At 42.9% G+C, this 27757-nt stretch overlaps 1 protein-coding gene across 1 annotated transcript in view; it reads right to left on the reverse strand.

The window, feature by feature from the left end:
- Positions 1 to 27757, reverse strand: part of SEMA5A (semaphorin 5A) — a 633881-nt gene that overhangs the window by 246466 nt on the left and 359658 nt on the right. Inside the window, exon 7 of the mRNA XM_039523675.1 lies at positions 25525 to 25738. Coding sequence (XP_039379609.1) covers positions 25525 to 25738 — 214 coding nt within the window. The remainder of the gene's footprint in view (positions 1 to 25524; positions 25739 to 27757) is intronic.

The raw sequence follows: 27757 nt of genomic DNA on the forward strand, positions 1-27757 counted from the left end.
ATGAGGGGAAATGGGCTTTTGCATGTGGATAACCCTGGGGTTGAGAGACATCTCCACAAAGAGCTAGCCAATAGGTGGGATCCCCCTGAACCTTTATCTCACCAGACCATGATGTACCAAAAACCCAGAAACATGATTAGATGAAAAACCCCATGCAGAAGGGAACCCTGAAGGGAAAAAAAGCCAGTAAATGATTACAGGCAAAGGTTCAGGAAGGAGGTAAATGACACAATGGGTATTGAACCAACCAACCTCAGAACCAGACTGTCTAGACAGAAGGTGTGATATGACAAAGATACTTATAAACACCCATCTGTGATAAGGAATTTGACACCAATGTTAGAGAGAGAGGCTTTCTAGCAACCCAGAGGAAACACATTTGCAAACTTTTGAGGTCATTAGACTGGTCCACAAAGCGTTAAAAGATGCACAGACCTTTGCAAAAGCCTATGTGGGTAACACTACAATGTTTAGCAGCACTTGGCAGTTATGTTGTTAACACTCAAGAGGACCCTAACACACACTGCTTTCAAGTTAGTCAGTGATTAACACTCTTGCAATAAAGGGGGGAGCTGTGACATATTGTACCTCAAAATAGCACCTTGTAACTCTCACATTCACCACTTGTATATGGTTATGATATTTTGAACAAATAATGCCTTGTAAGGTGTCCTATGAAAAGTCATGATTTGCTGAAACTGATTGTTCTGTCAAAATATGTACATCATCATTGTATATGGAGTTATGAGATTTTGCTACATGTTGTTATTGAAATATATTGTGAGTCTGGGAGATGCCTACAGCTAGCTCTCCAGTGGCAACAAAGGTGGTGACCCACAACTAGCCATTGACCAGCAAGGGAATTTTAAACAGTAGATTACAATTCAGTAAGAGACAGGTGCTCAAGCTCTAATAATGGGGATTGCTTAACTCCATGACTCAGCAACGTATCAGGACATGTGATGTTTGACTCCATATTGGAGTCAGTATTTTTCCAGGCACATAACCCGAGAGTATAAAATATGGGGCAGTGGCATCATGAATCCATCTCTCTCCTCCCCCACCTATTCTTAAGGCAACAAGACCATTTGGAAGAAAAGACTTTGAACTGGGGAGATTGGTCCCAGGCTAAGCAAGGAATTCAGCCTGTGTATTATGAACTGTGACCCACTTACAATGCCTAGTGGGGTGAGAAAAACTGCTTGATTCAAATCTTGCTTAGTTTGATAAAGTTTAGGATTTAGACTGTGATCTTACCTTTTATTTCTTAGATAATCAACTCTGACCACTATGCCTAACACTTATAATCACTTAAAATCTACCTTTCTGTAGTTAAACTTATTTTAATGTTTTATCTTTACCAATGAGTATGTCTTAAGTCCTTAGGGAATTTTCTCAGATTACAAAGGTTGGTGCATGTCCACTATCTTTTGACGAAGTGGGAAACAAATTCATGAGCTTGCATTGTTCAAGAGAAGGTCTTGAGCAGTATAAGATGGTACATTTCTGGGGTGCAAGGCTGGGGCTAGGGGGATTTGCTGGAGTCTCTCTATGTATAGTTCATGAAAGTCTGTGAGAGCCTTCATGAAACTTTGGCAGTGCCTTCACATACTAATGGCTGTCTGAGAGTGAAGCCTGAAGGGGCTGCTTGTCACTACCAGATCAATATGAGAGGTACTATGATCCAGACAGTTAAAGGGGACACAGTGGTCCCACAGTCCATGTTGTTCCCCAGGGGAGCAGGGTGTCACATCTCCCCCCACTTAACTTGCTGGTACTCCACAAGGAAGAACCTGCAATGAGAAGAAAATGGTGTTTTGCCACCATCGCTGCTAGCTCTTCCTCTGCCCATTCCTGTGTTGGCCTTGGCCGGACAGATATCTTGACCTGGTCTTGACTTGTTGGGAATGCAGCCTGAATGTCCCTGGCCAAAGGAAACCCTACAGGGGGGAACCACTCAGTGTGAGAAGTGTCTGTGGAGTGGAGGATGCCAGCCAACTACAGGTGAGTACAGCAGCACTGGGTCTGCGGGGAGGAAACTCACTGCTGGCCAGTACAGGCGGTAGATGGTGCTCCACTCTCCACCCAGGTTCCCTGTCTGAGGTCAAGAACTGGCATGCTGTACTGGAAACACCAGGTGAGGAGCAGGCACCACTTGCCCACAACCAACAAGGCTAGGAGGCTCACAGCCACCATGCCCAATAGAGCCCAATAGAAGAGATGTAGAGTGGTAGTGGTCAGGAAATCCCTTTTGAGGGGGCCGGAGGAATGCCAACCTGATGTGATGGCCTGGAAGGCATGATGCCTGCCTTGAACCCACATCCAATATGTTACAGAAAGGTAGCTGAGGCTCATCTCCCTCTGACCACTACCACATGCTGCTCATCCAGATGGGCACTAATGATACTGCCAGGTATGGCCCTGGACAGATTAGCCATGACTATGGGGCTCTGGGAGGAAAGTGCAGGGTGCAGGAGGTGTTCTACTCCATCCTCCCAGTGGAGGGTAAGCAGGGCCGGATTAACTTTTTGTGGGCCTGGTGCCAAACAGATTTGTGGGCCCCCTGGGGAAAGAAGGGGCCAGGGCAAGAGCACAGTGGGCAGGGTGGATTTGATTTAAATTATTATTTAAATCACTAGTCAAGAAGACTCAATTTAATCATGGTTTCTACATAAAAGTGCATTCTTGTTGGTTGTTATAACCTTAATACATATTCTTCACAACTCAGAGATCGATGTAGGTTTCATTTTAGAAGGTACACACCATACATTTTTAAACAGTGATTTATTTTGAAAATTTTTCAAATGAGTTTTACAGCTATATCAGAAAATGAATGATTGTTTGGTTATTTCATTTACCAAAAATAATTGAAGCAGATATCTATGAAGTCATTGGGAAGTGAACTATCTCCAATTCAACAGGTTAATCACTGATATTTGGAGGATTTTCTTGCCATGCTGTATTAAGAGGAGAACATCACCAGACAGACATTTAAATTGTTATATTTAACTAAAACAACAATGTTAAGTATTCTGGATTTTTTTCTTCAACAGCAAACATAATATTTTAACAAAACAAGCATATGTCCCTCATATAGTATGAGACAACATGAATATATTGTCTCATACTATAGAATTAGAATTTATAATCCCTATTCCATGATGAGATATAATGTATCTTAATTAAAACTATCTTTAGATAGGGTTTTCCCCTCAAAAATCCAATTTAAATAAAAAAAACAGATTTTTTTAAATCATTGATTTTTATCCACCCTGACAGTGGAGCATGGTGGGGTCCCCAGCTGGAACAAGGCAGGGGCCAGGGGCAAAAGCATAATGGGGCGGGAGCTAGGATTGTTCCCTGGAGCAAGGGAGGGGCTGGGGGTAAACTGCAAGGACAGCAGGGCTGGGGAGGGGGTAAATAAGATCCCCCCTGCCCCTGCCCACATAGAGTGGGTACCTACCTTCTCCCTGGTTCTAGCCCATTCTCTTCACCTCTCTCTGCACTGAACTGAGGGTGGGGTGCGCTGAGCACAGGGCTGGGAGTGCAGGGTCTTGGAGCGAGTTAGGATGAGGGAGGGGGCTCAGGATTGGGGCAGGAGGTTGGGGTGTGGAGAGCTTGCCTGGGGCAGATCCCATTTGGTGTGAGGGGTGCAGGTGGGAATGTGTGTGGGGCGGGGTACAGGATTCAGGGCATTGGGTGTGGAGGGACTGGGTATGTGTGGGGGGTGCAGGAGTCAGGGCAGGGGGCTAGGGGTGTGGGCTGGGGTCATGGGGGTGCTCCCAGCCCCCTGCCTTGAGTGGCTCACATCAGGGGGTTGGAGGCGGTATGCCCCGATTCCACCTCCTTCCCCAAGGCCCTGCCCCCGCTTCTTCTCCGTCTCCTCCCCCGAGCGGCAAGCGCGCTGCGGCTCTGCTTCTCCTCCTCCCTTGTGCCCGTGAACAGCAGGGATAGGAGTGGGGGAGGGGTGGGAACGCAGCACGCTGGGGGAAGAGGCGGGGGAGGGAGGAGCTTGGATGCGGGCGGAGCCTGCCCTGCTGCAGCAAGAGCCCCAGCGCCGCCAGCACCAAGCTTAAGAGCGGCTGGGCCAGGACCCCTTTGGACTGTGGGCCCGGCACCATTGCGGCGCCATGGTAAATCCGGTACTGAGGGTAAGGGCCCAGCTAGGGACACGCACATCCTGCAGATGAATACGTGGCTGTGCAGATAGTGTCCACAGGAGGGATTTGGCTTCCTCGAGCATGGAGTGCTATTCTGGGAAGGAAGACTGCTGGGAAGAGATGGGATCCACCTAACCAAGAGCACCTTAGCATACTGTGACCCAAGAACCCTTAATGCCAACTGACAAGGGGGCTACAGGAATGTCCTGATTCTGGTAAGTACCCTCTGGTTCCCAAGATAATGTTATGTGAGGTCTTATATGAAAGCAAGGTCACACTGGACAGTAATATCATAGTGAAATGTACATACAGATACTATGTAAGGAGTTATGAGTATATATATATATATATATATATATATATATATATATATATATATATATATATATATATATATATATATATAATGAAAATGTTTTAAAGTCAAAGCAGAGTTGACAAACTTTTTCTGTTAAGATGTAAATTAAGCATTGCATGCAAATGGATATTCATTGTGTTAGTTTACAAATCTGTGAACTCAGTAGGGAAGCAGCATACAGGAAAATAAGCCAGAGGTGGTTATCTTGACTGAGTACAGACAATGAATTTTGGAGATATAAACGAAAGGCAAAGAAGGCACCCCATATCCTGCAGTTAGGAAGTAAAGAGACAGTGTGTTTACATTTAGGAAAACAAGATATCAGGTGACCTTCATAGAATCATAGAATCATAGAATTCAAGATCAGAGGGACCATTATGATCATCTAGTCTGACCTCCTGCAAGATGCAGGCCATATAAGCCGCTCCACCCACTCCTTTAGCAAGCGACCCCTGCCCCATGCTTCGGAGGAAGGCGAAAAACCTCCAGGGCCACTGCCAATCTTCCCTGGAGGAAAATTCCTTCCCGACCCCAAATATGGTGGTCAGCTGAACCCCGAGCATGCGGGCAAGACTCTCCAGCTATACCCTCTTGAAAAATGTTATATCATATCATTGACCCATTGTACTATTTACTTCAGTGTGGCCCTTAATTGACCTATTGACTAAGCCCGTTATCCTATCATACCATCTCCTCCATAAACTTATCTAGCTTAATCTTAAAGTCATGGAGGTCCTTCGCCCCCACTGTTTCCCTCGGTAGGCTGTTCCAGTATTGCACTCCCCTGATGGTTAGAAACCTTCGTCTAATTTCAAGCCTAAATTTCCTGACTGACAATTTATATCCGTTTGTCCTCGTGTCCACATTAGCACTGAGCTGAAATAATGCCTCTCCTTCCCTGGTATTTATCCCTCTGATATATTTAAAGAGTGCAATCATATCTCCTCTTATCCTTCTTTTGGTTAAGGAAAACAAACCGAGCTCCTCAAGTCTCCTTTCATACGACAGGCCTTCCATTCCTCGGATCATTCTAGTGGCCCTTCTTTGTACCTGTTCAGTTTGAATTCATCCTTCTTAAACATGGGAGACCAAAACTGCACACAATACTCCAAATGAGGTCTCACCAATGCCTTATATAACGGGACTAGCACCTCCTTATCCCTACTAGAAATACCTCGCCTAATGCATCCCAAGACCGCATTAGCTTTTTTAACGGCCACATCACATTGCCTACTCATAGTCATCCTACGATCAACCAGGACTCCTAGGTCCTTCTCCTCCTCCGTTACTTCCAACTGGTGCGTCCCCAGCTTATAACTAAACTTCATGTTAGTCATCCCTAAATGCATAACCTTACACTTTTCACTATTGAATTTCATCCTGTTACTAATACTCCAGTTTACAAGGTCATCCAAATCTCCCTGGAGGATATCCCGATCCTTTTCCGAATTGGCAATACCTCCCAACTTGGTGTCATCCACAAACTTTATCAGCCCACTCCTACTCTTGGTTCCCAGGTCAGCAATAAATAGATTGAATAAAATCGGACCCAAAACCGAACCTTGAGGAACTCCACTGGTAACCCCCCTCCAACCTGACAGTTCCCCCTTCAATACGACCCTCTGCAGTCTCCCCTTTAACCAGCTCCTTATCCACCTCTGGATTTTCATTTCGATCCCCATCTTTTCCAATTTAACCAGTAATTCCTCATGCGGTACCGTATCAAACACCTTACTGAAATCCAGATATATTAGATCCACCGCATTTCCCTTGTCTAAAAAATCTGTTACTTTCTCAAAGAAGGAGATCAGGTTGGTTTGGCACGATCTACCTTTCGTAAATCCATGCTGTAATCTATCCCAGTTGCCATCGGCCTCATGCTCCGGAACCACTCTCTCTTTTAAGATTTTTTCCATGACTTTGCATACTACAGATGTTAAACTAACAGGCCTGTAGTTACCCGGGTCACTTTTTTTCCCCTTCTTGAATATAGGAACTACATTAGCTAATGTCCAGTCAAACGGTACAATCCCCGAATTTAGAGATTTATTAAAAATTATCGCTAACGGGCTAGCAATATCACTCGCCAATTCCCTTAATATTCTAGGATGAAGATTATCCGGGCCCCCCGATTTACTTCCGTTAAGCTGTTCAAGTTTGGCTTTTACCTCAGATACCGTAATGTCTACCCCCATATTTTCATTCCCATCGGTCCCTCTATCACTATTCCTTAGCCCTTCATTAGCCTCATTAAAGACCGAGGCAAAATATTTGTTCAGATATTGTGCCATTCCAAGATTATCCCTAATCTCCACTCCGTTTAAAGTTTTAAGCGGTCCCACTTCTTCTTTCCTGGTTTTCTTCCTATTTATATGGCTAAAAAACCGTTTGCTATTGGTTTTAATCCCCTTCGCTAGGTCCATCTCCACCCGTCGCTTTGCCTTTCTCACTGCTTCCCTACACCCTCTGACCTCAATAAGGTAGGTTTCTTTGCTGATCCCTCCCATTTTCCACTCCTGGTACGCTTTCTGTTTTTTCTTAATGACCCCTCTAAGACGCTTGCTTAGACCTTAGTTGAAGATGCTGTAAAAGGCTTTGGGTGAGAAACTTCATTAGACAGGAGGTTAGCCAGATAGTTACGTTTAGTCTCTAGCAAGTGTATGATGATTTTCTTTTATATTAATGTTTTGATTCCAATATCCTTACTCACTCACTTGAACCTTGCATCTTTGGTAATAAACTTATCCTTTTTTCACTATAAATATATTTAAACGCTGTGATATTAAGCAAGTTGCTAATCCTGTGCCGCGTACACTGTTCTGCTGGGGACAGCAGACCTGGTATTTGTGAGTGCACACTGCATGAGAGGCTGGACACTACAGAACAACACTTCAGAGGGCCTTGGGATCTACCTAGTGTTAACCTGCAAAGCAAAGTAAGGTCTGGCAGAACCCGGAAAAGTGTTTGGGTAGCTAAAAGGCTGGTGACGTCAAAGAGCTGACACTCAGTTAAGCACAAGAAACTCTTCCTCATCCTGGAGGCAAGGGGGTAATAAGGTGACTCACAGTTCTAGGTATGCTGAGAACCATCTCTCTCTCAACATAATAATGAAGGCTTTAAACTGGGTTCAAATGGTGCAGGTCACAAAAGACAAAGGTAGGTGACCTTAACAGAGAGTTAAATGTTGAGGAGGGTGAAGGGAATGGAAAATTAGAATAGAGTCACAGGAGCAACAAGAGGGATAACGGTGGGGGAATCTGCTCAATATCGTAGATGTCTAAACATAAATGCAAGGAGTATGGGGAATAAACAGGAAGAATTGGTCCTGTTTAGTCTGTAAACTATATTATAACTTCATTGGCACTACAGAAATGTAGTGGGATAAATCTCATGACTGGAATATTGCATAAAGGGATATAGCTTCTTCAGGAAGGATGGGGGCGGGGAAGGGAGGAGATGTTGTATTACAGCAGGAATACATACACTTGTTATGAGATCCAGACACATGTGAGAGTCAGACAATTATAAAAAGGGGGGGAGGGGAGTGGCTGACATCATGGTAGGGGGTCTACTATAGACCACCAAAACAGGAAGAGGAAGTAGATGAGGCATTTCTAGGACAAATAATAGAAATAACCAAAACACAAGACCTGGTAGCACTGGGGGACTTTAACTCAGTTATCTGTTGGAAAAGTAATATGGCAAAACACAAAATCTCCAGTAAGTTCTTGGAATGTATTGGGGACAACTTTTTGTTTCAGAAAGTGGAGGAAGTAACTAGAGGGACAGACATTTTAGACTTGATTCTGACCAACAGGGAGGAATTGGTTACTAATCTGAAGATAAATGGCAATTTTGATAAAAGTGATCATGAAATTATAGATTTCATGATGCTAAGGAGAGGAAGGAGTGAGAGCAGCAGAAAAAAGGACAGCAGACTTATAAAAAAGCAGACATTAACAAACTCACAGAACTGATAGGTAAAGTTCCATGGGAAGAAAATCTAAGGGAAAAAGGAGTTTAAGAGAGCTGGTGGTTTCTTAAGGAGATAGTATTAGAGGCACAACTGCAAACTAGCCTGATGTGAAGGAAAGATAGGAAGAATAGTAAGAGGCCAACATGGCCCCGTCAGGAGCTATTTAATAACCTGAAAATAAAAAAAAGAATCCTATAAAAAGTTGAAACATGGACATATTGCTAAGGAGGAAGACAAAAGAATTGCACAAATGTGTATGGACAAAATCAGAAAGGCTCAGACACAAAATGAGTTACATCTAGCAATGGCCATAAAAGACAATAAGAAGTTCTTTAAATACATTGGGAGCTAGCAAAAGACGAGGGAGAATGTAGATCCTCTACTTACTGGGGAAGGAGAGCTAAGAACTGATGACATCAACAAGACTGAGGTGTTTAATACCTATTTTGCTTCAGTCTTCACTAAAAAGATTGTGACCAGGTACTTAATGCAATATTAACAAGGGGAAAGGAACATAAGCCAAAATAGTGGGGGAAGAACAGTTAAAGAATATTTAGATAAATTAGATGTATTAAAGTCAGCAGGGCCTGAAAAATAAGGAACTAGCTGAAGCAATCTTGGACCCATTAGCAATTATCTTCAATAACTCATGGAGGATAGGCGAGGTCCCAGAGGATTGGAGAAGGTCAAACTTCGGACCTATATTTAAAAGGGGAAGAAGAGGACCCAAAAAATTATAGACCAGTCAGCCTAACTTTGATACCTCTAAACATACTGAAACAAATTATTAAGCAATACATTTGTAAGCACCTAATGGATAATAGGGTTATACATAATAGCCAAAATGGATTTGTAAGGAACAAATCATTCCAAACCAACCTAATTTCCTTCTTTGACAGGGTTACAGGCCTAGTGGATGGTGGGGGGCAAGAATAGACATGATATAGCTAGATTTTAGTAAGGCTCTTGACAGAGTCCCACATGACATTCTCATAAGCAAACTAGGGAAGTGTGATCAAGATGAATTTACAATAATGGCGGGTGCACAGCTGGTTGAAAGACTACTGAAACAATAGTTATCAATGGTTTGCTGTCAAACTGGGAGGACATATTAAGTCCAGTTATGCAGGGATCAGTCCTGGCTCTGTACTAGTCAATATTTCCATTAATGACTTGGATAATGGAATGGAAAGTGCTTATAAAATCTGTGGAGGACACCAGGCTAGCACTTTGGGGACATGATTAGGATTTATGACGACTTTGGCAAATTGGAGAATTGATCTGAAATCAACAAGATGAAACTTAATAAAGACAAGTGCAAAATACTATACTTAGGAGGATAAAATGAAATGCACAAATACATACAAAAATCAGAATACTTGGCTAGCTGGTAGTACTGCTGAAAAGGATCCCGGGGGATATAGTGGATCACAAATAGAATATGAGCCAACAATGTGATGCAGTTGGTAAAAAGACTAATATCATTCTGGATTGTAAAACATGAGAGGCAATTGTCTCCCTCTACACTGCACTGGTGAGGCCTCAGCTGCAGTAGTATGTAGGGTGACCAGATGTCCCGATTTTATAGGGACAACCCCAATTTTTTGGGTCTTTTTCTTATATAGGCTCCTATTACCCACCAACCCCTGTCCTGATTTTTCACATTTGCTGTCTGGTCACCCTAGTAGTATGTCTAATTCCAGGCACTACACTTTAGGAAGAATCTGAATACAGTGGAGAGAGTCCAAAGGACAGCAACAAAAATGATAAAAGGTTTAGAAAACCTGACCTATAAAGAAAGGTAAAAAAATAATGGGGCATGGTTAGTCTTGAGAAAAGAAGACTGAGGAGGAGGGGGGACCTGATAGTCTTCAAATATGTTAGGGATTGTTCTAAAAAGGACAGAGATCAATTGTTCTCCATGCCCACTGAAGGTAGGACAAGAAGCAATGGGCTTAATCTGCAGCAGGGAAGATTTAGATTAGATATTAGGAAAAACTTCATAACTATTAGGATAGTTAGCACTGGAATAGGCTTCCAAGGGAGGCTGTGGGATCCCCATCATTGGAGGTTAGACAAACACCTGTGAGAGATGGTGTAGGCTCACTTGGTCCTGTGTCAGCACAGAGGGCTGGACTAGATAACCTCTCAAGGTCCCATCTAGCCCTATATATTCTACAATTTTGATGATTAAAATCTAATCTCAAAGTTAACTTCTGAAGTTTAAACATTGCTAATCATCTGTTATGGTGAGCTAAGTGTACAGAGCTAAGTGTATTAATAGGCTGATTTTCTGTAGTGCTGAGCAACCCCAGCTCACATTTAAGCTAGTGGGTGATGAAAGTAGGGTGACCAGACAGTAAGTGTAAAAAATCGGGACAGGGGTGGGAAGTAATAGGAGCCCATATAAAAAAAAGCGCCAAATATTGGGACTGTCTCTAAAAAATCGGGACAGCTGGTCACCCTAGATGAACCTGTACTGCACCTTTGAAAAATCAGACCACAAATAACTGCCAGAGAACTAGAACAAAATTGTAAAATATGGAGTGTCTAAAGCTATGCTCTGAAATCCATAGTTCGGTACCTTAATAAGAGACCTGACTTTCAAAAGTGCTTAGTACCTAGCCGCTCCCATTGAAGTCAATGGGAACTGCTGGATGCTCAGCACCTGTGTGCAAATACATAAATAAATTGGTGCACTTATTTAGATTCATGACAGCACCCAGGTTGTTGATGCAATTACTCAGATGGAACCCTACTCCAGTGCAACTAATAAGCACAAGAGAAAAGTGGTTTCTCTTCCAAGATCTTACAGCACATAGGAGTAATGAAGTTCCCATCCTGCAGAGCTCTATCAGTGGGATTGGATGTATGCCCTATTGAACAAAATACAGGTCTGGGAGCTAGGATACTTGGGTTTACTGACCTTCTGTATGACCTTTGGCAAATCACTTGACCTCTCTATGCCACTGTTTCCCTCCTGCTCTTTGTCTGCCCTGTATAGTTAGATTGAAAGGTCTTCAGGAAAAGCACTCAAGTATCAGAGGGGTAGCCATGTTAGTCTGGATCTGTAAAAGCAGCAAAGAGTCTTGTGGCACCTTATAGACTAGCAGACGTTTTGGAGCATGAGCTTTCGTGGGTGAATACCCACTTCGTCGGTTGCATCCGATGAAGTGGGTATTCACCCACGAAAGCTCATGCTCCAAAACGTCTGTTAGTCTATAAGGTGCCACAAGACTCTTTGCTGCTTTTACAGGAAAAGCACTGTCTCTCACTATGAGTTTGTACAGTGCCTAGCACACTGGGGCTCTCACCTGAAGACTCTAGGTGCTATTGTCATGCAAATACTAAATATGAAATTAACACTGCACGTATTGTAAATTAATCCCATCAGTAATAAAGTGTGGAGTAATGGACAGGATATATTCGCAAATCTGTGATCTTTTTAACAGTTTTGTCTTCATGTGGTGAATTTTGGTGCTCCTGAAAATAAACAAATAGAAAAACCCCATTGGGTGTATCAGGCATCACACAGCCAAGCTTCCCCATTAATGTACCTTAGACATGGCTCCAGACCATGCACAAAGACCTTTGTCCAGAAGTACCCACAGTTTAGAAAATGGTGAGCCTGATCCCAGTCAGACTCAGGTCATAGTAGGTTTGCCACTGACATAATGACATCAAGATTTGGGGCCATTAGCTCATCTCTGCTATTTGTGTTTTCCCAAAGGGCAGCACTGAAAGTGCACTAGTGATGGACCATATAGGAAGTAGGATTACAAGTTTCTATTTTTAAAATATATTTTATTTCAACTTTTGAAAACAGAATATTGTAATATACTGAGTAGTGTGTTTACCCTAAACTGCATAGAATCAAAAATGCTTAACTCTGTATAATAGAGAAGAAGGAGAAGTTAGCCTTGGAAATTTACAATATTGTAATATACTGAGTAGTGTGTTGACCCCTAAACTGCATAGAATCAAAAATGCTTAACTCTGTATAATAAGCTCTGTACTGCTCAAGTGATTATCCTTTTATCTCTTTTGTAGCTGAGATCTTACAAGTGACAAGGTGTGCACAAAGAAATAACTGAAGATTTTTGATAGCCATGCATGTTTTACAATATGGGTAGAATGCCATTTGCATCTTCTTTTACAGTTTTCTGCCAAATTCTAAAAGAAAAAATGCACATTGCCAGTAGTAAAAACTAAATTTTACTTACAGAAAAAAAGATGATATAACCAAATCAAAATAATTAGTCTTTTTGCAAAACCAGCAACAACTGGGAGTATATGCAGGATGTTTTGTATATTTGTCCTCAGATCTCAGATTTGTAAGCAAGAGTAAAAATTGCAATAACCCCAAGAACACTGTGTTCCAGAATTATATAGACTACTTCTTGGTAAGAAAAGATTTGTTTAGGTAACATAGTCCTTTTTATTAAAAACTGAAGGATGATCTTGAATTATTATAACCATATGCATTAATCTTTATCAGCATGAATGAAAGGATTAATCTTTGCTCTTAGCTCATATTTTCTCCCCACATGTCCAAATTGCAATACAAGTTATTTCCAGAATGTAGAGAACACTGCCAAACAATAATTATAGCAGGTTGAGACCTGTACTATATATTGTACACCTCTCCCCAGTGCACCACTGGGGAATTTTACCAACAATAACTTAGAAGCATTGAAGGTATTTATTCAACTCAGAGAAACTTCTCATGTTAGATATGCCAAAAAGGACCTCAAAAGAACTATTTTAAGAGTCTTGCACAAGTCTCCCCAACCAAATACATATATATGTTTAGTGTAGCAAATGTGCACAGTGGTATGGAAATGCCACTATATTTTGTCTGCCAACAGAGCAGAACAAGCCAAACACTCCTGTATTTTTCACAGCTGGAAGTTTCTCCAATGTGCTTTATGGGTTTGTCCCTTTTTGGAGCTGCACAGTATATCAGATCACTTATTAATTGTCATTTGTCTGTCTACTGACAATGTAGCTAGACACTTGGAATAGATCTGTTTACTTATTTAAAACATTGAAATAGCACCTATCATGTCTCAGTGTCATAAAAACAAGTACAATGGATTTCAAACTAGTCTAAGATAACCAAGCAACCCAAATACATAATCACAAAAGGCAAAGGAGTCTGGCATAGGAGAAACCAATTGTTGCCAAAGATGAACCAGTTAACCAAAAGAAGGGCTCAGTTCCCAATGTTACACAAAAGGATAGAATGGAAAGGGAGAGTTAGCAGGTATTTAAAACATGACTTATCTTTGACCTTTTTGCCCCCTTCTTTGCCAAATGTACAGGCAGACGTTGCAGCATGAACTAAAGTCTGACAATGAGATATATGTGCAGAACTTGTCTGGGAGGAAAACTGACAGAGAAATGTCCCTACTGACTGTAGATGCTCGGCAGGAGAGGAATTCCATAGGTACTGTGACAAAGTTCCTCCTCTACCTTGGTGGGTCCTGCGCTTATTGACAGATTTGCTCATCTCACAGATTCACCCTATGGGTCGGGAAACAGCCCAGAGACCTTCCCCTCTGGTAGAAGCCACAGTCCAGGTCATTTCCTCCTGTGTTTGATTAGGAGTTGGGAGGTTTGGGGGGAACCCGGGCCCACCCTCTACTCCAGGTTCCAGCCCAGGGCCCTGTGGACTGCAGCTGTCTAGAGTGCCTCCTGGTACAGTTGCGCGACAGCTACAACTCCCTGGGCTACTTCCCCATGGCCTCCTCCCAACACCTTCTTTGTCCTCACCACCGGACCTTCCTGCTGATGTCTGATAACACTTGTACTTCTCAGTCCTCCAGCAGTATGCCTATTCACTCTCAGCTTCTTGCACACCTCTTGCTCTCAGTTCCTCACACACACTTCCGCTCCTCTTGCTCCCTCGCTTCCTTTGGCCTGACTGGAGTGAGCCCTTTTATAGCATCAGAGGGACCTTAATTAGAGTCAGGTGCTTAACAGCCTCACGTGACTCTTAACAGGTTAATTTGAGTCAGGTGTTCTCATTAGCCTGGAGCAGCCCTGCTCTGGTCACTCAGGGATCAGAAAACTGCTTATCCAGTGGCCAGTATATCTCCCTTCTACTACTCTGCTGTTCCCAACTGGCCTGGGTCTATCACAGTACATAAGGCCTAGATAATGGAGTTTATATATTAATATTAAAATTCTGCCTGAAATCCTTTGTCATATTGGAACCCAGTACAGTCTGTGGAGGGTAACCATAATCAGATCCCCTGCTTCTATACTAAAGGGTAATCAAGCATAAGTTCTACATCTATTGCACCTTGTGGGATGGTCTACACTACCGCAGTAAATCGATTTAACTTATGCAACTTCAGTTACGTGAATAATGTAACTGAAGTCAACATAGTTAGATCCACTTACCGTGGTGGCTACACTGAGCTGTGTCGACAAGAGAGAGTCTCCCATCGACTTCCCTTACGGTTCTTGGGGAGCTGGAGTATACATATTGATGGGAGAGTGCTCTCCCATTGATTTAGCATATCTTCACCAGATCCACTAAATCAACACTCGCTGAATCAATTGCAGCAGTGCCGATCTACCAGTAAGTGTAGACATTCCCTGCGGATCAGTTTCAAGGCAAGCCCACTAGGAGCACATTATTGTAGGCCAGCCTGAATGTGATGAGGCTTTGTGTTATATTTAAGAAGCTCACCAGATGCAGATTAGCAACACTCTGTTTAATACATTGCTTTTTTCTAAAGGAAAGACTGGTGGTATTGTCTTCACTTTGAACTGGGAGTGTAATTCCCACTGCTGCTGAGACAATGATTGAAGAGATACTATGAACAACTGACCTGGGTCTGGAAACCACAAGAGTTACAAGTTATTATATTATACTATTTGCTGAATTTCTTAAAGTGTTTTCACAAAGCGGTGAAGAAATATAAAGGACACTTTTTAGTCATTATGTGTTTTTGTAAAGTTCTCTACCAGTCTACAAGCTCCCTAAAAGGCATGAGTACCAAGGTTATTACCAACTTTATGTTTTGGAGAGGAAGCCTACTAACTGAAGACCTGAATGACTGGATATTTTTAAAAAACGTTTTGTGGGTGTTTATTTTTGTCATAAACATACAGCTATGGGTAGCATAAAATTCCTATTTACCCTGTAAAGGATTAATTCCTCTTTTACCTGTAAAGGATTAAGAAGCTCAGATAACCTTGGTGACACCTGACCAAAAGGACCGATAAAGGGAGAAGATACTTTCAAATCTCCGGGGGAAGGTTTTGGTCTATGTCTCTCGGAGCCACCCAAGAAACCAGGCAGGAAAATTCCATCTTCTTAGTACATCTGAACTAAGCATCTAGTCTTGCAGAAATAGTAAGTAATAGCAGAAAGGAAATGTGTTAGATTACCTTTTGTTTTAGCTTTTCCCTGTGCTAAGAGGGAGGTTTATCCCTGTTTTTGTAACTTTAAGGTTTTGCCTAGAGGGGAAATCCTCTGTGTTCTTGAGTCGTATGTTATTCTGTAAAGTACGTACTATCCTGATTTTACAGAGGTGATTCTTTTACCTTTTTTTAAATTAAAATTCTTCTTTTAAGAACCTGATTGATTTTCCATTGTTCTTAAGATCCAAGGGTTTGGGTCTGTATTCACCTGTACCAATTGGTGAGGATATTATTCTCAAGCCTCCCCAGGAAAGGGGGTGTAGGGGCTTGGAGGGATATTTGGGAAAGGTAGGGCTCCAAGTGGCCCTCCCTAAATGTTTGTTTAAATCACTTGGTGGTGGCAGCGATACTAAGGCAAGGAAGGAATTTGTGCCTTGGGGAAATTTTTAACCTAAGCTGGTAAAAATAAACTTAGGGGGTCTTTCATGTGGGTCCCCGCATCTGTACCCCAGAGTTCAGAGTGGGGAAGGAACCCTGACAAGTTTAAATTAAACAAAGTGTCTATAACTTAGGTTAGATGGGTGATAAACTAAATATCCATGTTTCTATTATTTTATTTCATAATAGTATCAAAGAAAAGTTATTGTGCCACACATTCATCTGCTGATGTCACCTAGTCTCATCATAGCCATGTCATTAAACCAAGTGTAGCTTTAAATTAAATCAAAAGATTTCTTTTCCTTCCACCCACTCAGAAGGACTGTGAATAATGATGTTATGTAACACATGATAGAAAATTTCATAGAATCATAGAATCTCAGGGTTGGAAGGGACCTCAGGAGGTCATCTAGTCCAACCCTCTGCTCAAAGCACGACCAATCCCCAACTAAATCAGCCTAGCCAGGGCTTTGTCAAGCCTGACTCTGGTGGGTTTTGTACCTCGTCAACTCTTTCGATTCAAGGGTTTGGCTTCACCCCAAGTCCACCAGTGCTAAGGTTGGTGTTCCCTTCGCCGGCCTGTCCTTCCGGGCTAGTCGGTCCGCCGTCAAGACCTGTCCATAATTACAGTCCATGTAGGGGCACTCTCTCCTGAAGTGCCCCCTTTGTCCCCACTGGTAGCATCGGTCCCAGTTCCCCTCCATGGGTAGGGTGCCTTGCGGTAGGCTTAATTCCCCAGACAAGTCCTCTTGGTCCCGGGACAGGTGCGCCCCCAAGGGGCCCTAGGCCTTGGGGTTTGTTGGCAAACCTGATTGTCAGGAGGGCAAACAGGGACCTCCCCCACCAGTCTTATTCACCATCTCTTCTGGGGGTCAGTCTCCCCCTCCTGAAGTCCTTGTCTTAAGACCCGCTCGCTCTTCCGGCTCCACCGCCATGTAGTCTTCGGCGAGGGACATAGCCTCTGCGAGGATCTTCGTCCGGTGGCACTGCACCCACTCCTTCCCCCCCCGGTAGGCAGAATCCGGAGGAACTGCTCCAACGCCACAGCTTCGGCCACCTGGCAACTAATACGGTGATCCAGCTCTAGCCACCTCCAACAGCGGTCATAGACCTTCTGGGCTACTGCCCGGGGCCTGGCTCCTGGCGGATATTTCTCTCGACACAGCCTTAACCTTCTCATATTGCAGTGCCTCCTGTGGGTCAAGATTGTGGTAAGCATGCGCGGGGCCCGTTAAATACAGGGCGAGAATAGTGGCCCAATGTTTGAGGGCCCACTGAGCGGCCGCAGCTACCCACTCAAAAGTTACTAAGAAGGCCTTGGGGTCATCCCCAGGACCCATCTTCGTCAGCCGCACAAGTAGTCCCCCTGGCCCTCCTCAAGCTGGGTTGGGGGGAGGACTGGCTGCCGTCTTCAACAAGGTCGCCACCTGTTGAAAGAGTCAATCTTGACTTACTTGCTGCTGGGCGGCTAACTCCCGAACCAGCTGTTGCTGGGATTCCTGTTGCTTTGCCGCTTGCTGTTGCTGCTGTGCAGCCAGTTACTGTAACAGCTGCGTCTGCTGTTGCTGTTGTACACCTGTTGCTGCTGGTTTTCCAGCAGCCATTTTAGGAGCTTGTCAATCTCCATCTTGTACATGTGGGTCCTTCTAGCAGGCCTTGGTCGTTGCCCACATTCTCCACCACTTGTGGCGGGTTTTGTACCTCATCAACCCCTTCAATTCAAGGGGGGAGTGGTGAGGTTAACCCCGCCACCCTGCATCTATGTAGGTTCTACTACCTCCCCAGTACTCAGGGCTGTATCGCCCAATGGCCGGAGTCCCTCTAAATCCTCTTCCCCTGGTGGGATACCGGGGCTGAGCAGCCAGAGTCCCTATAGTGTGCTCCTAAAGCAGCGTGGACCAATGGCCAGAGTCTCTCTAAACTCTGTTCCCCTGGTGGGATAGCGTGGCCTAGCAGACAGGGTCCCTAGAGTGCGCTCCCAATAGCCAGAGTCGCTCTAAACTCTCTTCCACTCATAGGATAGTGCGGCCCAGCGGAGTTCATCTATCTTCTTGAGGTAAAAGAGGGGTCGGTGAACTATGTCGTCACCAAAAAGGGGGTAGGGGGATTGGAGATGCCCGATAGGGGAGCCCGGGCCCACTTGCATTTATCGGGCTCCAACCCAGGGCCCTGACAGTGATCCGCTACGGGTCAGCAGGGAATCCTACCACAACATGCTGCCCTCAGAGTGGTGGGAGATACCACTCCCTTCCCTTCTCTGGGTCACTTCCTACCAGTTCTCCAAACATAGCAGTCCCTGTGGCATCAGGGTCTCCAGGTTCTTCAGCACCCCGTGCTCCCTGGGGTTCCAACAGCTGCCGGCCTCCAGTCCCAGTCCCTGGCTGCTCAGCTCTCTCCACTGTTCCTGGGCTGGAGCCTCTGCTGGGCGTCCTCCTTCCTCAGCCACCAGCCCTGACTGAGCAGCTCTGCAGGCTTTTATACTTGACTCCCTGTTGGAGCATGCCCAGCAGAGCCTCAGGGGCGTAGCTTCTTCTGCCAGCAGAGAAGGGTTAACCCTCTCAGTCCCAATGCAGGGCCAGTCCACCCCATCACACTGACCTTAAAATCCTCTAAGGAAGGAGATTCCACCACCTCCCTAGGTAACCGATTCCAGTGCTTCACCACCCTCCTAGTGAAAAAGTTTTTCCTAATATCCAACCTAAACCTCCCCCACTGCAACTTGAGAAACCTTGTTCTGTCATCTGCCACCACTGAGAAGAGTTTAGATCCATCCTCTTTGGAACCCCCTTTCAGGTAGTTGAAGGCTGCTATCAAATCCCCCCTCATTCTTCTCTTCTGCAGACTAAACAATCCCAGTTCCTTCAGCCTCTCCTCATAAGTCATGTGCTCCAGCCCCCTAATCATTTTTGTTGCCCTCCGCTGGACTCTTTCCAATTTTTCCACAGCCTTCTTGTAGTGGACTGGACACAGTACTCCAAAACTGGACACAGTACTCCAGATGAGGCCTCACCAATGTCAAACAGAGGGGAATGATCATGCCCCTCAATCTGCTGACAATGCTCCTACTTATATAGCCAAAAATGCCATTAGGCTTCTTGGTAACAAGGGCACACTGTTGACTCATATCTAGCTTCTCGTCCACTGTAACCCCTAGGTTCTTTTCTGCAGAACTTCTGCCTAGCCATTCGGTCCCTAGTCTGTAACAGTGCATGGGATTCTTCCTTCCTAATTGCAGGATTCAGCACTTGTCCTTGTTGAACCTCATCACATTTCTTTTGGCCCCATCTTCTAATTTGTCTAGGTCCCTCTGTATCCTATCCCTACCCTCCAGCGTATCTACCACTCCTCCCAGTTTAGTGTCATCTGCAAACTTGCTGAGGGTGCAGTCCACACCATCCTCCAGATCATTAATGAAGATATTGAACAAAACCAGCCTCAGGGCCGACCCTTGGGGCACTCCACTTGATATCGGCTGTCAACTACACATGGAGCCATTGATCACTACCCGTTGAGCCCCATGATCTAGCCAGCTTCCTATCCACCTTATAGTCCATTCATCCAGCCCACACTTCTTTAACTTTCTGGCAAGAATACTGTGGGAGACTTTATCAAAAGCTTTGCTAAAGTCAAGGAATAACACATACGTTGATTTCCCCTCATCCACAGAGCCAGTTATCTCGTCATAGAAGGCAATTAGGTTAGTAAGGCATGACTTGCCCTCGGTGAATCCATGCTGACTGTTCCTGATCACTTTCCTTTCATCTAAGTGCTTCAGAATTGATTCCATGAGGACCTGCTCCATGATTTTTCCAGGGACTGAGGTGAGGCTGACTGGCCTGTAGTTTCCCAGATCCTTTTTCTTCCCTTTTTTAAAGATGGGCACTACATTAGCCTTCTTCCAGTCATCTGAGACCTCCCCCGATCACCATAAGTTTTCAAAGATAATGGCCAATGGCTCTGCAATCACATCCACCAACTCCTTTAGCACCCTCGGATGCAGCGCATCTGGCCCCATGGACTTGTGCTCGTCCAGCTTTTCTAAATAGTCCTGAACCATTTCTTTCTCCACAGACGGCTGGTCACCTTCTCTCCATGCTCTGCTGTCCAATGCAGCAGTCTGGGAGCTGACCTTGTTCGTGAAGAGAGATGCAAAAAAAGCATTAAGTACATTAGCTTTTTCCACATCCTCTGTCACTAGGTTGCCTCCCTCATTCAGTAAGGGGCCCGCACTTTCCTTGACCTTCTTCTTGTTGCTAACATACCTGAAGAAACCCTTCTTGTTACTCTTAACATCCCTTGCTAGCTGCAACTCCAAGTGTGATTTGGCCTTCCTGATTTCACTCCTGCATGCCTAAGCAATATTTTTATACACCTCCCTGGTCATTTGTCCAATCTTCCACTTCTTGTAAGCTTCTTTTTTGTGTTTAAGATCAGCAAGGATTTCACTGTTAAGCCAAGCTGGTCGCCTGCCATATTTACTATTCTTTCTACACATCACGATGGTTTGTTCCTACAACCTCAATAAGGATTCTTTAAAATACAGCCAGCTCTCCTGGACTCCTTTCCCCTTCATGTTATTCTCCCAGGGGATCCTGCCCATCAGTTCCCTGAGGGAGTCAAAGTCTGCTTTTGTGAAGTCCGGGGTCTGTATTATGCTGCTTTCCTTTCTTCCTTGTGTCAGGATCCTGAACTGGACCATCTCATGGTCACTGCCTCACAGGTTCCCATCCACTTTTGCTTCCCCTACTAATTCTTCCCTGTTTGTGAGCAGCAGTCAAGAAGAGCTCTGCCCCTAGTTGGTTCCTCCAGCACTTGCACCAGGAAATTGTCCCCTACACTTTTGCATACCTGGATGTTCCCTCTAGCTGGGTTATTTTGAAATCCATTAAATGTCCTATGCAAGGAGACTGGTAACAAATATACACATCTATAGCAATACCCTAATGAATGGGAATACAGATGTGGAGATGGACACTCTCCTTACACTTATTCCCTTTCTGGGTATTTGGAATTCCAATAGATGTAACTTCATCATAGAATATAAGATCCAGTCTGCCACATCCTCAACATAGGAGAAGCTATATTTTCCCTTGCCACTCTACTTTCAACAGCCCCATTGACAGCGGGCCCTTTGAAATTGAAAATTAGTATAAGGATTTATTCCATGGTGGAACTACAGATCTTTCAATGTCAAGATCCTCCACAGTAAGTAAGAGGGAGTGGTAAAGGTATGTGGCTCAAATATGTGACATGCCAATGCAGGTAGCTCTCTTCAGCCTGACTGGAGGCTTTCCAAACTTCTGAATTTGTTCAGAAAGAAGCCCACTAACCACTAAAAGGAATGAGGTCCACCCCTTTACAGTTATCTTGCAATAAACAAACAGCACAGCCAACTGAATTTTAGGATATTGGCAAGATCTCACAGCAAACGGCCATCATGATCTGCTGAGCAGCAAATCCACCATGTTAGATAAAAGAATGTCTTCCATGACTGAACCGTCAGGCACCAAAGAAATCTTTTCCTACTGCAATGCTGCTAGTTCACACACATGTGAACATGCATGCACACACCATAAAAGTGTAGTAACTATATACAACTGTTGCATTTATTTGATAGGAAACCTCCATTCCAATTAGTTAAACTGCCATAGTTTTCTTGCCATCTATACATTACACTGTCTCACTGTAGGAACTGAAAGTCTCCACTGTGCTCCAGTGTTGCAAAGCTAGTGTGATTTACTGGCCGAGTTATGTGTGGGCAGGCAGAGAGACATAACAACAGATGAATTTACCAGTACCTTGACACTTGATTCTCCCTAAGATGCTCCCACCTCCCTCCCTGCTTCAGCTAGGTAAAACTTTGCTTCCAACTTTTTATTAGATTTGCTTTCAACAAACTCTAATTACAATTCTTACATTTTTTCTTAAAGCTAAAATCTGTGTTCTGATGATAAGACTTAAATCCAAACAGATAAAAGCTTTGATGTTGAAGTGTGGGCCTCAATAGAGAGTTAATAGGTACAGTTGAAGCTAGTTAGTAGAGAAAATGTTAATAAAGTCAATCTGATTAACTGATATAATTTTAGGGAACAGATTTTATTTTGTCCTTTGGATACAATACAGAATGTATACGGTTAACATAAAAACCTGGTAATAAGGATATTTTTTCTGTCACAGGGGAGTCCTAGTTAAGTGACTAGTTCTAACACCTTAGGTATGTAGATAAATATTGAGTAAATAAGAGTATCTCACACACAAAGGGCCTGTCTCTCCTCTCATGCCAATTTTGCACTGCTATAACTATGAATGTGAATGCAATTGTCTTTATTTCCACTGATGTAAAATGAGATCAGAATCATACCATGCATATCTTTCATACTTTATATTCTGAAACCTGCTGACATTCAGAGCCTATTGCAAAGCTCATTAATTTTCCCAGGCTCTCTCTAAACGCTTGTCTTCATTGAGCTATATGTGCTAACACACATGGTAATACACAATGTTCAACACAACTTAGCACTCATTTTATACAAGCACTGTCATATTTAAAATCATGTCAACTGGTCATGGTTAACCCTAGGTTCCTGAACCTGTAAAAACTTATGCATGTGCTTAACTTTACACTTGAGAATAGTCCCATGGGAACACACACATTTCAAGAATTAAACAAGTGCACCTGATTGCAGTATTGTGGTCAGTGTTGTGCATCTTCCTTGCATAAGCAAGCCCCAAGGAGGGTTTCATAGATATGTGCAATTATACTACATGACAGGGGATTTTTTTAGAAACACCTGCAACTTTTGTTTAAAAGAAATGAATAGATTGTGTTGTGCCTCAGTGAAAGCCACCATTTAACTGCTTCTCCCAGCAGGAAGTTCTTATCAGCTGATTATCATTTGTGACAAAGAAAAACTTCCTAGGAAAGTGAATTTATTAGCTGTAGTATTTGGCCATATTGTAGTCTAGTCTTCCTCCTTAAGCTATGGACAGCTTCATATAAGGATATGGCTACACTTGCAGCTGTATAGCGCTGGGAGTTAAAGCTGTCTTCATACAGCTGAGTAGGGAAAATGCTGCAGTCTGTCCACACTGACAGCTGCCAGCGCACTGTTGTGGCCACATTTGCAGCATCTGCAGTGGCATTGGGAGTGGTGCATTATGGGCAGCTATCCCAGCTTAATGGGATTTTCCATCAATCCTGTTAAGCTAACTCTGTTAAGCAAACATAATTGAAAAACACACCCTTTTTGCCTGTCAAGACAAAGCTCTACCAAGAGAGCCAGAAGAATTCAATTTATTTCAATTGTTTACTTTTTGCTTCTGCTTTTCCAATTATTTAACAGAAGAACATCAAGACAGGCTACTACAGTTGGGAGACTGAGCTTTCCTATGTAAGCACACCTGAGAAATGCTACACAGTTTATCTCTATGTCTGCCAGTACAGACAAGCATATGTTGTTTATGATCCAGTTTCTACATTTCTGCAAACTGCTGCTATATTTATGTTTCATCTCACAATAATTTAAATATTAAACACATACACAGAAGTATAGTGCTGTCAGAAAGTGCCTAGACTTAACGGTCCTGCTGTTCATCTATTTTCATATATTTGTAACTGCTGTAAACATTCACTCTAGGCTCAAATTTGGCATTCAGACTATGGGACTGCTCACACTCCTATTGAAGTCAATGGGAAGTTTGCCAGGTCTATGCATGAGAAATGTTTAATGGTTCAAATAAGGTCTGCTTGGCTCTTTCATATCTGAATAAGCACAGAAAAATAGTTCTTAGGCATTTTCACCCTTCCCTGATTCCATCTGTGTAATACTTGCTACAAGAGTAAAATTGTATGAGTCTTTGGTCAGTTCATTATAGATGTCTATATGATAATTTAACAGATACATTTTTAAGAATCACACAGAGCAATGGAAAAACATTTAAGTATTTAATAACCAAAACAAATATTTATTGAAATATAATTTTTCAGGCAAATATGCTTAATGGCAGACCAAAGCTTCAGTTATTTTCAGGACTAATCTTTGTAAAAAGCATCAATACAGAGATTTTAAAAGTGGCTAACAGAGGCTCAGCAGCAGTAACAATACTTTTCATAAATATTTTCATCAAGCAAGTTTCATATAAATTTATTACAGAAAACATGCATACTTTGCTACTGCCTCATTTACCTGGTATACTGAGAGTATCATACATCCAGTGCTCATACATCATGACAATACATCAAGATTTCCAGACCAAAGTGGTTTGGATAAGCACCCAGAACTCATACATCATGACTTAAAGTATGCAAAGTATGAAAAGTGAATCAAAAGTGAATAGTTAAACAAAGCATTCTCCCATTTCTATCATTTGTTCAGTTTTACTTTACTCAGTTAATTAAAAGAACTCTTTCAAGTAAGAATTATTTCTACCCTGATGCACAATGTCCCTTTCGGGCTGAAATGTCAAAATATGGCATTTATATTTTCTCTTATACATCTTGCACATAAAGGCCTTGAAGCTAATGAGACTCACGTGCTTAAAGTTAATCATGTGCCTAAGTAGGCAGGCCATTTGTCCGGTTTTAAGCTTCACAGTTCTGCTTTTCTAAGGTTTGTCTCCTATCCAGTACTGAGACAAAATCGGCCATGATTTTGTCCAGCTCCAGATGGGGAGGTGCCATTTTGAAGAGCGCATTGCCCTGCCCCTGCCAGGGCACTCATCAAAAGGGCAGCTCCCATGTGAAGTAAACTCACACTGGTGGGGATGGAGTCACATAGGTGAAGGCAGGCCATGCCGTTCCCAGAAGTACTGGAATGTCTGATAATCTGGAGATGTGTGAGTGGCCATTCTCTGCCTAAGTGTTTTGCTGGAATGAAAGAATAATCATTTGTGTGTGTTTGTAAATGTATTTTCTATTGATTGCATATGCAAGTAAGTAACAATATTGTACACACTGTTGTATGTGCATAAATGGGAGACAGGTTGACCCTTTTAAAATTATGACCCACAAAGTCCTGCATCAAGGTACAGTTAGCTGCATTATGTGTGGACTTTGCTTTGTGTCACATTCCAAAGACTGGAAAACTTTGAAACAATTTTTAAAGTAAAAAGCATTTCAAAACCATGTATACTCAAGGGATAGGCTTTGAAGAATGTAGCTAAGGGGAAAATGGGGTATAACAAAATCAAAAGCACTGAGGCTTGTCAATACTTACCATTGAGCCACTTGGAGTTGTACTGTGCAGTGCGGAGAGGAGGAAGAGCCCCCAGACTGCGGTAAATGGCAGGATCCCTTCCTGGGAAATCCATGGCTGTAGCAGCATATAACTCCCCACTGGAAGTAAGAAGAGCTGTGGAATTGTGTTGAGGACTGTACGGACAGCGAGCCATGCCACTAATCTGATCATGTATCTCTGTCAGGTTGCTTAACTGGAAAAGACAACAAAAATCACATAAGCATGACAAGATGAGTCAAACCACACCATCAGTGAAGAAAAATACCATAAGCTCAGCAAATGTCTCATGTTACCATAACACAGTGCCAAGCACACTTCTTTAACACCTTTTTTCCAGGCCCATGTTAGAAATATAATGCCTTTCTGGTCTTTTTATCTTTCAGATCCAAAGAAACACAGTGAGGAAAACATTTACATTAATTAATTAAGAATTACACTTAAAATGTTATTTATTAACAGCAACTTAGAAAATAAATAATGTATATGAGACCCTTCTGAAGTGACAAAAATCAGGATGTGTGTATCTTGGTAATATCCTATCCTACGCATTAATATATTAAAGAATGATGATATACAGCCAAAAACCATATTCAATGTACAACGGTCATAGCTTTTTTGTCATGAAAGTTCATAGATCGGACTGTTACAGAGCAATTGGCTAGAGGGCATAGAAACATTATCCTCTAGTTTTGTTGGTGTCTTCCAGGACACAGGGATAATGAGCTCAAAATAACAATGAGCTTTCCAGCCCAATGGAACTGAGGGTATGATTTAGTAGGCCCTAATACACTCAACCACAAACCACAGTTTTAAAGCCAATATGCTATTTTGGAAATTGATGTGCAGTAAGTTTAAATAGTGTACATGTTCCCAGAGGTTTGACACTGAGCAGATTTATTTTTTAAAATACAAACAAAACAAAACACCAATAAATGGTCACCATATTCCAGCCAGTGGTATTTTGATGTTTATTCTAATTTTAATTAATCTTTGATGCACTCTCTCTCTCGTTCTCTCTCTCTCTGATATATCCTTAATCAATCATTTTCTTTTTGACATCTTTTAAATCCATCAATTGTGGCTGTGTTAAAAATAGCAGAATAACATTTCCAAAAAATTGGAGGTTTGTTGCTGACACCAATCAGAAATCAGAGTCATATATATTATCATCTTAGCTAAATCTATCTGTACGTATCTGCATCAACCTTTCTTTACTTTTGTTGGCCCACAATTACATTCATTAGATATTCAAATTTTACACAATGGAATGCACACACCAAGTTTTTGTGACTCTCCCATTTTATGTACCCAAGTCCTGATTTATGCACCCAAATGTGGATTTTGGACACCCTGTTAAACTTAATACATTTGAAATGTGGCTGTGTATCTCGTCTCTTGTGTACTGCTATATTGTGAAATATACTGAGGCGTAAAATTCTATGAAAACATTCAGCAAAATCACTTAAATAAAAAGGGGATGTCATTTTCATGGTTTTACCATAACCATACTTTGAAATCATGCTAAAATCTCCTTTCTCTCTGTGAAGATATTCAAATGTCTGCATCTTATCATATCTGTTTGTAGGCACCCTTTACTAGAGGGGCCTCTGAATTTATTGGGAGTGTTCCAATCTAGCCTTAGAGACTACAACTCCCATGATGCCTTGGGGAAAGAGAGCAAGAGACTTCCTCCTGCAGGAAGATCAGGCTGTGGACTCCATTTGGGGAAGAGGAGTGAGATGGCTGATGTGGAACTCTGTCCACACCAGAAGCTGCTGCTGAGAGCCTGCAGGGGCTTTGATCACACAGGGAGCCTCACAGGCTGTTGGTGGCTTCACTAGAGCCAGGGCAGACACTATGGCTGTGCCTAAAGTGAAGGAACTGTGAGTAACCCCCACTGTTGAGAAAGTACTTGGAAGGGGCACCACAGAGAGACTGAGTCTGAGGAGAGGCAAAGTGATCTTCCCATCAAACCAGGACCTACAGCTGCTGACATTTGGTGGAGCCAGCTCCAACCTTCAGCGGGGTTGTGCAGCTTGTTGTCTTGGCTGGGCTGATACACAGAACCCACGGAAGTCTCCAACTTCAGATCTTCAAGCGCATCCATGCAAGCAAGTGTCTAGGACTCTGAAATCCAGAGGAGTGTACACTCTGGGGTGGGGGTAAATGGTGGCAGTATAAATTCCAGTTAGATAAGTTTCATGTATTACTG

The sequence above is a fragment of the Mauremys reevesii genome, linkage group 2 (genome assembly GCF_016161935.1).
Source record: "Mauremys reevesii isolate NIE-2019 linkage group 2, ASM1616193v1, whole genome shotgun sequence".
Lineage (NCBI taxonomy): Eukaryota > Metazoa > Chordata > Testudines > Geoemydidae > Mauremys > Mauremys reevesii.